The sequence below is a fragment of the Salvelinus fontinalis genome, chromosome 18 (assembly GCF_029448725.1).
Source record: "Salvelinus fontinalis isolate EN_2023a chromosome 18, ASM2944872v1, whole genome shotgun sequence".
Taxonomy (NCBI): Eukaryota; Metazoa; Chordata; class Actinopteri; order Salmoniformes; family Salmonidae; genus Salvelinus; species Salvelinus fontinalis.
Genome location: NC_074682.1, coordinates 43,253,283 through 43,266,458, shown reverse-complemented (window position 1 = coordinate 43,266,458; position 13,176 = coordinate 43,253,283). Strand labels below are relative to the sequence as shown.

General features: G+C 40.1%; 1 protein-coding gene across 2 annotated transcripts in view; it reads left to right on the top strand.

Moving 5' to 3' along the window:
- The window catches only part of LOC129815595 (transcription factor SOX-13-like), a 71,057-nt gene that overhangs the window by 52,861 nt on the left and 5,020 nt on the right, over window positions 1–13,176 (top strand). For both annotated transcript variants that reach the window (XM_055869553.1, XM_055869554.1), the window contains one exon: window positions 1,369–1,487. In XM_055869553.1, the coding sequence (XP_055725528.1) occupies window positions 1,369–1,487 (119 nt within the window). The remainder of the gene's footprint in view (window positions 1–1,368; window positions 1,488–13,176) is intronic.

The window sequence follows — 13,176 nt, the reverse complement described above, 5'->3', positions numbered from 1 at the left end:
AGTGACGTCACCGATTGAAACGCTATTAGCGCGCACCCCGCTAACTAGCTAGCCATTTTACATCGGTTACACAAGCCTAATCTCGGGAGTTTATAGGCTTGAATTCATAAACAGCTCAATGCTTGAAGCACAGCGAAGAGCTGCTGGCAAATGCAGGAAAGTGCTGTTTGATCGAATGCTTACGAGCCTGCTGCTGCCTACCACCGCTCAGTCAGACTGCTCTATCAAATATCAAATCATAGACTTAATTATAACATAATAACACAGAAATACGAGCCTTAGGTCATTAATATGGTCGCATCTGGAAACTATCATTTCGAAAACAAAACGTTTATTATTTCAGTGAAATACGGAACCGTTCCGTATTTATCTAACGGGTGGCAACCCTAAGTCTAAATATTTCTGTTACATTGCACAACCTTCAATGTTATGTCATAATTATGTACAATTCTGGCAAATTTAATTACGTTCTTTGTTAGGAAGAAATTGTCTTCACACAGTTCGCAACGAGCCAGGGGGCCCAAACTGCTGCATATACCCTGACTGCTTGCACGGAACGCAAGAGAAGTAACACAATTTCCCTAGTTAAAATAAATTAATGTTAGCAGGCAATATTAACTAAATATGCAGGTTTAAAAAAATATACTCGTGTATTGATTTTAAGAAAGGCATTGATGTTTATGGTTAGGTACACATTGGTGCAACGACAGTGCTTTTTTCGCGAATGCGCTTGTTAAATCATCAACCGTTTGTCGATGTAGGCTGTGATTCGATGAGAAATTAACAGGGACCTCATCGATTATATGCAACGCAGGACAAGCTAGATAAACTAGTAATATCATCAACCATGTGTAGTTAACTAGTGATTATGTTAAGATTGATTGTTTTTATAAGATAAGATTAATGCTAGCTAGCAACTTACCTTGGCTTCTTGCTGCACTCGTGTAACAGGTAGTCAGCCTGCCACGCAGTCTCCTCGTGGAGTGCAATGTAATCGGCCACAATCGGTGTCCAACAATGCCGATTACCAATTGTTATGAACACTTGAAATCGGCCCTAATTAATCGGCCATTCCGATTAATCGGTCGACATCTACTACATACCTCCTTCCACTCATGACATTATTTACCTTCAGGCATGTCAACACTCTCTGTGTGTGTGTGAGAGAGCTTGTTCCTCCTTTGACTTTAGGACTTTTGCTCTATCAGCGAGTCTGTCACCACCCCCACTCTCCCGCTGAAACAATAAGTGTACTCTGTTGTCTTGACATTTGCAACACTTTGTCGGTGCCCTGCACATCTGAGCATCTAATGACGATTTGTGCCTCCTTTAATTCCCTCTCTCTCTCCTCCTTCTCTCTCTCTGCAGGATTTCTGGGAGAGGGGGATGTGGTGACCCAGGCCATCCATGATGCCCAGCAGCTGCTGCGGAGTCATGGGCCGGGCGGAAGAGAGCGGGAGCGAGAGAGAGAGAGCACTGCCAGGATGGTAAGCCATTGTCCAAAGACACACAGACTCTCAGACCACTGTCCTTGTCAGTCTGTCTTTATGGAGGAGTGTGTAGCCTCCTCTAAACACCCATCACACACACAGACTGGCAGGCTAAGGGCTGTGGCTGGGTTCAGGGCCAGGTTTAGGGTTACAGGGAGCCGTGGTCTCACAGTGGCTATTATAGACTGGAGAATGTCTCAGCTACGCACACACACACACACATACACACACACTGAGAATGTCTCAGCCATGTCCTCCAGCAGGAACAACAGCTGCTGTAAACTCACAACAGTGCTCTTAGAACACCATGGTGGTGACTCACCTTTCTCCTTTGTCCACTGTAACACACCACTCCCCTCCTCTCCCCCTTCTCTCTGCCTTCTCTCTTTCCTCCATCCTTCTTCCTCCTCTCCTTTCCAGACACATAGAAAAACAGAGTTCGGCCAAGTGTGTTTTAAATGTAGACTTTTCATGGACTCCACAATGGCAACAAAAGCTCCAAGACGAGTCCATTCTTCAGCAGTAACAATGTCATTGTTGTGGAGCATATGGTGCCATCATATGGGAGAGTTCTTGTCACCCTAATTTCTTGCACCCCTCCTCTCCTTCTCTCCTCCTCATCCCTCTATTATTTCCTTATTTATTTCATTTAAAAAATATGTTTTATTGAATATCCGAAACATACAATATACTTGCAGTGAAGACGCTCAACAACTACATCATACCAGTCATCCAACAGACTCCCATTCAGAGCGACACACAGAAAGAAACATACAGGGTCAATGCCCTGCTCAAAGGCACGTTGACATATCTCCCAACAGGCTAAAAAACGTGAACCCGAACCCTCCAAGATCCCCCACAGTTCCCCAATAGCTGTCCCTCAACCATTCGAGACCCCTCCCACAGTCTCCCCCCCAAAGAAGAAAAAAAATAATAATAATTCCTCATCCCCAAGAACCCCCCAATGCACCAACCAAGAGAATGAACTAAAGAGAAAAAATAATAATGCAAAAAATATTTTTTTAAAACAACATTTTAAACATAGGACATCAAGGACAACTAAAATCATAACAGCAATGCCAACTGTATATGTTTGTGTGCATGTCTGGCACTATTACATGTATGTGTGTTCTTGTATGCGTTTATTTGAATGAGAGTGTGTGTTTATGCATGTGTACAAACACCTGCACGGCAAACCGGCATTAGTTGTAAAAACCCTGCCCCTCAGTGTCATTCAAACATACTTTTTATGTTTTTTATTTAAAAAAATCTTTGACCATCATTCTCTCTCTCACACAGCAACTCCACTCCCACTTGTCTCCAATTCCACATCCTAACCCTCAGCTTCCCTCAGCCCATCCCATCTATCTCTGCTGGCCACCCACTTCGGGTTTTTAAGCAACACATATCTTTCAACTATGCTGTGATGTTTAACGTACAATTTCAATGTATCTAATCAAATAGAATCCACAGATTGCGAGTTGAAGATAAATACTTTTACTAAGAGTATTAGTATATTAGTAATTGACTGACCCAGTCTCTCCAGATCTCCTAACAGTACTATTTCTAGGGTCAATTTTAGATCAATGCTATGCAGTTTCAGCCATTCCTGAACCTGAGACCAGAAACAGGCTACCTGAGGGCAATACCAAAATAAATGGTGTATTGATTCTGTATCCTCACAACAAAATCTGCAGAGCTTCAATGATTTTATGCCCTAAATATTCAACATTTTGTTGGTGGCAAGAATTCTTTATAATAATTTTAGCTGAAAAGCACGAAGTCTTGAATCTTGTGTTGTTTTATATATAGTGGGGCAAAAAAGTATTTAGTCAGCTAACTGCGCCACCAGAGTCTCTGGGTTCGCGCCCAGGCTCTGTCGCAGCCGGCCGCGACCGGGAGGTCCGTGGGGCGACGCACAATTGGGCTAGCTTCGTCCGGGTTAGGGAGGGTTTGGCCGGTAGGGATTTCCTTGTCTCATCACGCTCCAGCGACTCCTGTGGCGGGCTGGGCGCAGTGCGCGCTAACCAAGGGGGGCCAGGTGCACGGTGTTTCCTCCGACACATTGGTGCGGCTGGCTTCCGGGTTGGAGGCGCGCTGTGTTTACATTTACATTTACATTTAAGTCATTTAGCAGACGCTCTTATCCAGAGCGACTTACAAATTGGTGCATTCACCTTATGACATCCAGTGGAACAGCCACTTTACAATAGTGCATCTAAATCTTTTAAGGAGGGGGGGGGGGGGGGGGAGAAGGATTACTTTATCCTATCCTAGGTATTCCTTAAAGAGGTGGGGTTTCAGGTGTCTCTGGAAGGTGGTGATTGACTCCGCTGCCCTGGCGTCGTGAGGGAGTTTGTTCCACCATTGGGGGGCCAGAGCAGCGAACAGTTTTGACTGGGCTGAGCGGGAACTGTACTTCCTCAGTGGTAGGGAGGCGAGCAGGCCAGAGGTGGATGAACGCAGTGCCCTTGTTTGGGTGTAGGGCCTGATCAGAGCCTGGAGGTACTGAGGTGCCGTTCCCCTCACAGCTCCGTAGGCAAGCACCATGGTCTTGTAGCGGATGCGAGCTTCAACTGGAAGCCAGTGGAGAGAGCGGAGGAGCGGGGTGACGTGAGAGAACTTGGGAAGGTTGAACACCAGACGGGCTGCGGTGTTCTGGATGCGTTGTAGGGGTTTAATGGCACAGGCAGGGAGCCCAGCCAACAGCGAGTTGCAGTAATCCAGACGGGAGATGACAAGTGCCTGGATTAGGACCTGCGCCGCTTCCTGTGTGAGGCAGGGTCGTACTCTGCGGATGTTGTGGAGCATAAACCTGTGTTAAAGAAGCAGTGCGGCTTGGTTGGGTTGTGCTTCGGGGGACGCATGGCTTTCGACCTTCGTCTCTAATGCAAATTAATTACTTAAAAATCATACAATGTGATTTTCTGGATTTTTTATTTAGATTCCGTCTCTCACAGTTGAAGTGTACCTATGTTAAAAATTACAGACCTCTACATGCTTTGTAAGTAGGAAAACCTGCAAAATCGGCAGTGTATCAAATACTAGTGCTCCCCACTGTAGGTACGTTTTATTTTGTCTGGTTTAGCGTCGCAGATAAAGCAAAATATTTTTTGCTCATATGATCTGAAAAACAAGTCATCAGGAGTAGGCAGCGCCATAAGTAAGTGAGTAAACTGAGATATGACTAAGGAGTTAATCAGGGCAATTTTTCCATAAATAGACAGGTAATTTACCTCTCCATGGTTGCAGGACCATGTCCATTTTGATGATTTTCTATTGAAATTCATTGTGGAGAGATTATTTATATATTTTTTGATATGAATACCAAGTATGTCTACTTCAGCATCAGCCCATTTTATAGGTAAACTGCAGGGTAATGTGAAAGTTGTATTTTTTTAAAGATCTAATACGTAATATTGTACACTTATCATATTTAGGTTTTAGTCCAGAGAGTACAGAAAAGGTATCTAGATCTTCAATGAGACATTGCAGGGATCTAGCTTGCGGACTTAATATAAAACTTGGGTCATCGGCATACATGGACACCTTTTGTCATGATCGTCGTATGGTGGAAGAGAGGAGGACCAAAGTGCAGCGTGGTTAGAATACATTCTTCTCGTTTAATGACACGAAACGAAGAACACTTTACAAACTAAACAAAACAACAAACCGACGAACGTGAAGCTATATAAACAATGTGCTAACATGCAACATAGACATAGACAATAACCCACAAACTACCCAATGAATATGGCTGCCTAAATATGGTTCCCAATCAGAGACAACGATAGACAGCTGTCTCTAATTGAGAACCAATCTAGGCAACCATAGACATACATACACCTAGACTAGACACTGCCCCATAAACATACAAAAAACACTAGACAATACAAAACACATACATCCCCCATGTCACACCCTGACCTAACTAAAATAATAAAGAAAACAAAGATAACTAAGGCAAGGGCGTGACACCTTTTTGTTTTTAAGTCTTGGATTTCTAATCCTCTAATGTAGTTATTGGATCTGATTTTAATAGCTAGCATTTCGATGGCCATAAGGAATATATATGGTGACAGCGGACACCCTTGTTTAACTCCTCTTAACAATTCAAAAATCTCTGAGAAGTAGCCGTTATTTACTAATTTACACCTGGGGTTGCTATACATTATTTTTTACCCATTTTATAAGAGAATTACCGAAATTGAACAAATCCAGGCATTTATAAATAAAATCCAGTCTTAATTTATCAAATGCCTTTTCAAAATCCACTAAATACCAGGCCTGGCGGCTTAGATGTTTCATGATGTTCTATTATTTCTAGTAGTTGTCATATATTATCTCCAATGTATTGTCCATGTAAAAAACCTGTCTGATCAGGATGAACAGAACTTTGTAAAACCCTTTTAATTCTTTGTGCTATGCATTTTGCTAGTATTTTTGCATCACATCATTGAAGTGTAAGGGGCCTCCAGTTTTTTAGATAGATTGGGTCTTTATATTTGCCATCTGGGTCTTGTTTTAATAATAGAGAAATCAGACCTTCCTGCTGAGTACCTGACAAACTACCATTTCTATAGGAGTAGTTAAAACAATCTAACAATGGAGCTTTTGGTATATCAAAAAAGGCTTGATATACCTCTGCCGGTATGCCATCAAGCCCTGGGATTTTTCCAGACTGAAAGGATTTAATAGCCTCAAAGTTATTCATCTGTAATTTGGCCTTCGCACAGATCTTTCTGTACTTTGTTAATTTTCCATTTTTCAAAATTATTTGGAAAGAATTCCTTACCGTAATCTTCATTCAGTGGGAGAGGACGAGACGGAAAAGAGAATGTCTGCCTAAAATAATTGGCTTCCTCTTTTGAAATATAATTCAGAGAATCATAGATGACTCCGTATTCAGTAACGAGTTTCTGCAAATTATTTTCGTTAGCGTTCCTGTACTGGAGATTCAGGAAGACTTTTGTGCATTTTTCTCCAAATTCAATCCAGTTTATTTTATTTTTGCAATAGATTACATTAGATCGTTATTGAATAAGTTCCTCAAGTTCTTTTTGTTTTTCCTCTAACTTATTTTGTATATCTGTAGTATTGTTTTTATTGCTATTTACCTGTACTATTAGTTCATGGATTTTCCCATGTTAATCTTGTCTCTTTAGCCAGAAACTGCTTTTTTATTATTGATGAATATTGAGTTGAATGACCTCTAAAGGTACATTTTAAAGGTATCCCAAACAATAAGGGGATTTGCTGAACCTATATTATACTGGAAAAATTCAGTTATAAACTATTTTGTATTAGTTAAAAATAAGTTGTCCTCCAGTAAACTTTGATAAAATTTCCAATATCCCCATCCACGTGGAAAATCTATAAGAGCAATGTGAATGCCAATTAGATTATGATCCAATCGCATTCTGTTTCCTATTAAAACATTTTTAACCTTTGACGCAAGAGAGAAAGAGACAAGAAAGTAGTCAAGACGACTAGCTTGATTAAGTCTCCTCCATGTATATCTCACTAGGTCGGTGTTTTTAGTCTCCAAATATCCACTATATCTAATGTGTCCATAATATTTGATTTCCTTAAGGGTACGGTGACGATAGTTTGTAGAGTGATCACCTTTACAGTCCATTGAGGTACTTAACACTGTGTTGTCGTCTCTTACCTCTTATTTCCTGCCTTTACATTTACAGACCCGTCTTTAAAGGTCAAGAACAGTCATTCTGATTCCCATGTAAAATAGCCTTTTGAGAAACTAAAATACCAACCATAATATGCAATTTTGTTTGATATTTTCTTTTTCATGGCTAACTACCAGGAAGTTGGAAAGACCGGCTGAGTGGGCATGGAGCACATATTCATGAACTCGCCTTGACTGACAGCTCTTTGAAACACCTATGTCAAGCAACTTGGATGCAGTGTTGCAATAAAATCATCTCAAGCATATTTGGTGATACTCAAACAACATTGAAATTGCATCAATGATGTCTATTTTTAATACATCGTTTTGGCATGTCTCTTATGATGCGGTTCACGGCAGCACTGACGGATGTGTTGACATGACAACTGCGCCAGAGTTTTGAACGACCCTTCCCCCTCTTTTGTTCCATGCTTGCGGAAGACCTAGCTAACCAGTAACTACCCAACATATGTTTCCCTTTCATCTGTATCTGATAAGTATCTTTGCCATAGGTGAATAGGGTAAACTTTTTATTATATTTGCTGACACCCTGCAGTCAAATTTTGGCACTAATATAGTGGCAATTTGGCTACAGTTGAAGTCGGAAGTTTACATACACTTAGGTTGTAGTCATTAACTTGTTTTTCAACCACTCCACAAATCTCTTGTTAACAAACTATAGTTTTGGCAAGTCGGTTAGGACATCTACTTTGTGCATGACACAAGTAATTTTTCCAACAATTGTTTACTGATTATTTCACTTATAATTTACTGTATCACAATTCCAGAAGGTAAGAAGTTTGCATACACTATGTTGACTGTGCCTTTAAACAGCTTGGAAAATTCCAGAAAATGATGTCATGGCTTTAGAAGCTTCTGATAGGCTAATTTACATAATTTGAGTCAATTGGATGTGTACCTGTGGATGTATTTCAAGGCCTACCTTCAAACTCAGTGCCTCTTTGCTTGACATCATGGTAAAATCAAAAGAAATCAGCCAACACCTCAGAAAATAAATTGTAGACCTCCACAAGTCTGGTTCATCCTTGGGAGCAATTTCCAATCCCCTGAAGGTACCACGTTCATCTGTACAAACAATAGTACGCAAGTATAAACACCATGGGACTACGCAGTCGTCATACTGCTCAGGAAGGAGACGCGTTCTGTCTCCTAGAGATGAACGTACTTTGGTGCTAAAAGTGCAAATCAATCCCAGAACAACAGCAAAGGACCTTGTGAAGATGCTGGAGGAAACAGGTACAAGCGTATCTATATTCACAGTAAAACAAGTCCTATATCGACACAATCTGAAAGGCCGCTCAGCAAGGAAGAAGCCACTGCTACAAAACCGCCATAAAAAAACCAGACTACGGTTTGCAACTGCACATGGGGACATAGATCGTACTTTTTGAAGAAATGTCCTATGGTCTGATGAGACAAAAATAGAACTGTTTGGCCATAATGACCATCGTTATGTTTGGAGGAAAAAGGGGGGAGGCTTGCAAGCCAAAGAACACTATCCCAACCGTGAATCACGGGGGTGGCAGCATCATGTTATGGGTTTGCTTTGCTGCAGGAGGGACTGGTACACTTCACAAAATAGATGGCAACATGAGGCAGGAAAATTATGTGGATGTATTGAAGCAACATCTCAAGACATCAGTCAGGAAGTTAAAGCTTGGTCGCAAATGGCTCTTCCAACTGGACAATGACCCCAAGCATACTTCCAAAGTTGTGGCAAAATGGCTTAACTTCTCTGGGATATGTGGGACGATAGCGTCCCACTTGGCCAAAAGCCAGAAAAAATGTAGCGTGCCAAATTAAAATATATTACTATAAAAATCAATCTTTCATGAAATCACACATGAAAGACACCAAATTAAAGCTACACATGTTGTGTATCCAGCCAACGTGTCTGATTTCAAAAAAGATTTACGGGGAAAGCACACCCAACAATTATGTTAGCTCAGTACATAGCCACAGAAAACACAGCCATTTTCCCAGCAAAAGATAGTAGTCACAAAAAGCAGAAATAGATATAAAATGAATCACTAACCTTTGATGATCTTCATCAGATGACACTCATAGGACATCATGTTACACAATACATTTATGTTTTGTTCGATAATGTGCATATTTATATCCACATCTCGGTTTACATTGGCGCCATGTTCAGAAATGCCTCCAAAATATCCGGAGAAATTGCAGAGAGCCACGTCAAACAACAGAAATACTCATCATAAACTTTGATGAAAGATACATGTTTTACATAGAATTAAAGATACACTTGTTCTTAATGCAACCGCTGTGTCAGATTTAAAAAAAACTTTACGTAAAAAGCACACCATGCAATAATCTGAGACGGCGCTCAGATTTAACAAAATTTCTCCGCCATGTTGGAGTCAACAGAAATTACATCATAAATATTCCCTTACCTTTGATCGTCTTCATCAGAATGCACTCCAAGGAATCCTAGTTCCACAATAAATCGTTATTTTGTTCGATATTGTCCATTACTTATGTCCAAGTAGCTACTTTTGCTAGCATGTGTAGTAGACATGTCCAAACGCTCACGCAGATGCAGGCAAACGTCGGACGAAAACTTCAAAAAGTTATATTACAAGTCGAATAAACTGGTCAAAGTAAGTAGAGAATCAATCTTCAGGATGTTGTTATCATATATATCCAATAACGTTCCAACCGGAGCATTCCTTCATGTCTGTAGAAGTTATGGAACGCAAGGCGATATCATGAGGAAAGTGCGTGACCAGGAACTGGCAATCTGCCAGACCACTGACTCATTCTCCTCTCATCCGGCCCCACAACACAGTATTAACTTCATTCAACATTCTTCCGACTGTTGACATCTAGTGGAAGGCGCAGGAAGTGCAAACAGAACCATATATTACAGGGAATTGAATAGGCGATGAGTTTAACATCGACCAGCCTCAGAATACTCACTTCCTGTTTGGATTTTTTCTCAGGTTTTTGCCTGCCATATGAGTTATACTCACAGACATCATTCAAACAGTTTTAGAAACTTCAGAGTGTTTTATATCTAATAGTAATAATAATATGCATATATTAGCATCTGGGACAGAGTAGGAGGCAGTTCACTATGGGCACGCAATTCATCCAAAAGTGAAAATGCTGCCCCCTATCCTAGAGAAGTTAAGGACAACAAAGTCAAGGTATTAAGTGTGGCCATCACAAAGCCCTGACCTCAAGCAAGGATGCCTACAAACCTGACTCAGTTAGACCAGCTCTGTCAGGAGGAATGGGACAAAATTCACCCAATTTATTGTGGTCCGCTTGTGGAAGGCTACCCGAAACGTTTGACCCAATCTAAACAATTTAAAGGCAATGCTACCAAGTACTAATTGGGTGTATGTTAACCTCTGACCCACTCAAAATGTGATGAAAGAAATAAAAGCTGAAATAAATCATTCTCTCTACTATTATTCTGACATTTCACATTCTTAAAATAAAGTGGTGATCCTAACTGACCTAAAACAGGGAATTTGTACTAGAATTAAATGTCAGGAATTGTGAAAAACTGAGTTCAAATGTATTTGGCTAAGGTGTATGTAAACTTCCAACTTCAACTGTATATAAACCACCCCTCTCTGCAAACACGCCTTCTCCGATGTTGGTTACAAGGCAGCACTTCTTTAAATTAGGAAAGAGAATATCATGTTACCATTGGTGTATTAAAATGAGAGTTAGGTTGATGTTTTTTTATTTTATTTAACCTTTATTTAACTAGGCAAGTCAGTTAAGAACAAATTCTTATTTACAATGACGGCCTACCAAAAGGCCAAAGGCCTCCTGCAGGGACGGTCTGGGATTAAAAGTAAAATATAAATTTAGGACAAAACGCACATCACGACAAGAGAGACAACGCAACACTACATAAAGAGAGATGTCACCCTATCTCCTTAATAATCCCCCCTCCTAAAGCCAAGTGTTTGACATGGGGGAGGGGACAGTAACGTTATAATCAGACTTTATCAGTGTCGAAGCAACAGTCATTATTCATACTTTGATCATTGTACTTTGATCTTGTTTCATCCAAATATCATCCAATTTCATTAAAAACATGATTTTGACTGTTCATGAACTTTAAACACTAGCTGAAATGAGAGGCATCTCCCTCACTCACTCACTCATTGACCCAGGTTTGTTCGACAAAAGCAATGTCGCAAAAATATTGTGTAATGGAAATAGCAGATATAGGATAATTTTTATAAAGATCAACAACATTTTTATTTATTTTTATTTAACAGGGGTAGATTTTTATTTTCTCTAACTTTCTTTGTGACAAATGATGATGGAAACTGTATTTTTCGAATAAATGATATCTGAATCATTTTGAAGGTAGCTTACCGCCTTGTAAGCAACATCGGAGAAGGCGTATTTGCAGAGGGGCGTGGTTAATATAGCACTATAAAAAGTATGCTTCTTTGCAGGACAAGATTGCCTTGCCTTTCTGGTTGGCTGGTTGCAAGTTTCACCATCCAATTATTTCAGATCTACAGGAGAGCAATATTCACCATGGCATGGACCGTGGCGATACGTTAGCACATGAGAATTATTAGAATATGGCAAATATTAGTACATTATTGCATTCTATCCATGCTGGCTTTCGCAGGCTACCTGAGACATGAAACAGATATAATGCCTTTAGAAAGTATCCGTACCCCTTGACTTATTCCACATTTTGTTGGCACAGCCTGAATTCAAAATGGATTTAAAAAATGTTTATTATAATTTTTTAAAACCTTTTATTCATCTAGGCAAGTCAGTTAAGAACAAATTCTTATTTACAATTACGGCCTACCCTAGCCAAACCCGGATGACGCTGGGCCAATTGTTCGCTTCCATATTGGACTCCCAATCTCGGCCAGATGTAATACAGCCTGGATTGATATTTTTTCTCACCGATCTACACACAATACCCCATAATGACAAAGTAAAAACATGTTTTTAGAAATATTTGCAAATTTATTGAAAATGAAATACAGAAATATCTAATTTACAAAAGTATTCAATGCATGTTAGAATCTCCTTTGGCAGTGATTACATCTGTGAGTCTTTCACATTATTTTTAATTCTTCATTCTTCAAGCTCGGTCAAGTTGGTTGTTAATCATTGCTAGACAGCCATTTTCAAGTCTTGCCATAGATTTTCGTCAACTGTAACTATGCCACTCAGGAACATTCAATGTTGTCTTGGTAAGCAACTCCAGTGTATATTTGGCCTTGTGTTTTAGGTTGTTGTCCTGCTGAAATGTGAATTTGTCTCCCAGTGTCTTTTGGAAAGCAGACTGAACCAGGTTTAGCTCTATTCCTTTTGACAAGCATACCCATAACATGATGCAGCCACCACCTTGAAAATATGAAGTGATGTGTTGGATTTGCTCCAAACATAACACTTTGTATTCAGGACATAAAGTTAATTTCTTTGCCACATTTTTGGCAGTTTTACTTTAGTGCCTTATTGCAAACAGGATGAATGTTTTGGAATATTTTTGTTCTGTACAGGCTTCCTTCTTTTCACTCTGTCATTTAGGTTAGTATTGCGGAGTAACTATAATGTTGTTGATCCATCCTCAGCTTTCTCCTAACACAGCCATTAAACTCTGTAACTGTTTTAAATTCACCATTGGCCTCATGGTGAAATCCCTGAGCGGTTTCATTCCTCTCCGGCAACTGAGTTAGGAAGGACGCCTGTATTTTGTAGTAACTGGGTGTATGGATATACCATCCAAAGTGTCATTAATAACTTCACCATGCTCAAAGGGATATTCAATGTCTGTTAAAACATTTTTTTATTTTATTTTTAAACACATCTACCAATAGGTGCCCGTCTTTGTGAGATATTGAAAAACCTCCTTGGCGTTTGTGGTTGAATCTGTGTTTGAAATTCACTGCTCGACTGAGCTCCAGTTAATAGTATGCGTGAGGTAGTCATTCAAAAATCATGTTAAACACTATTATT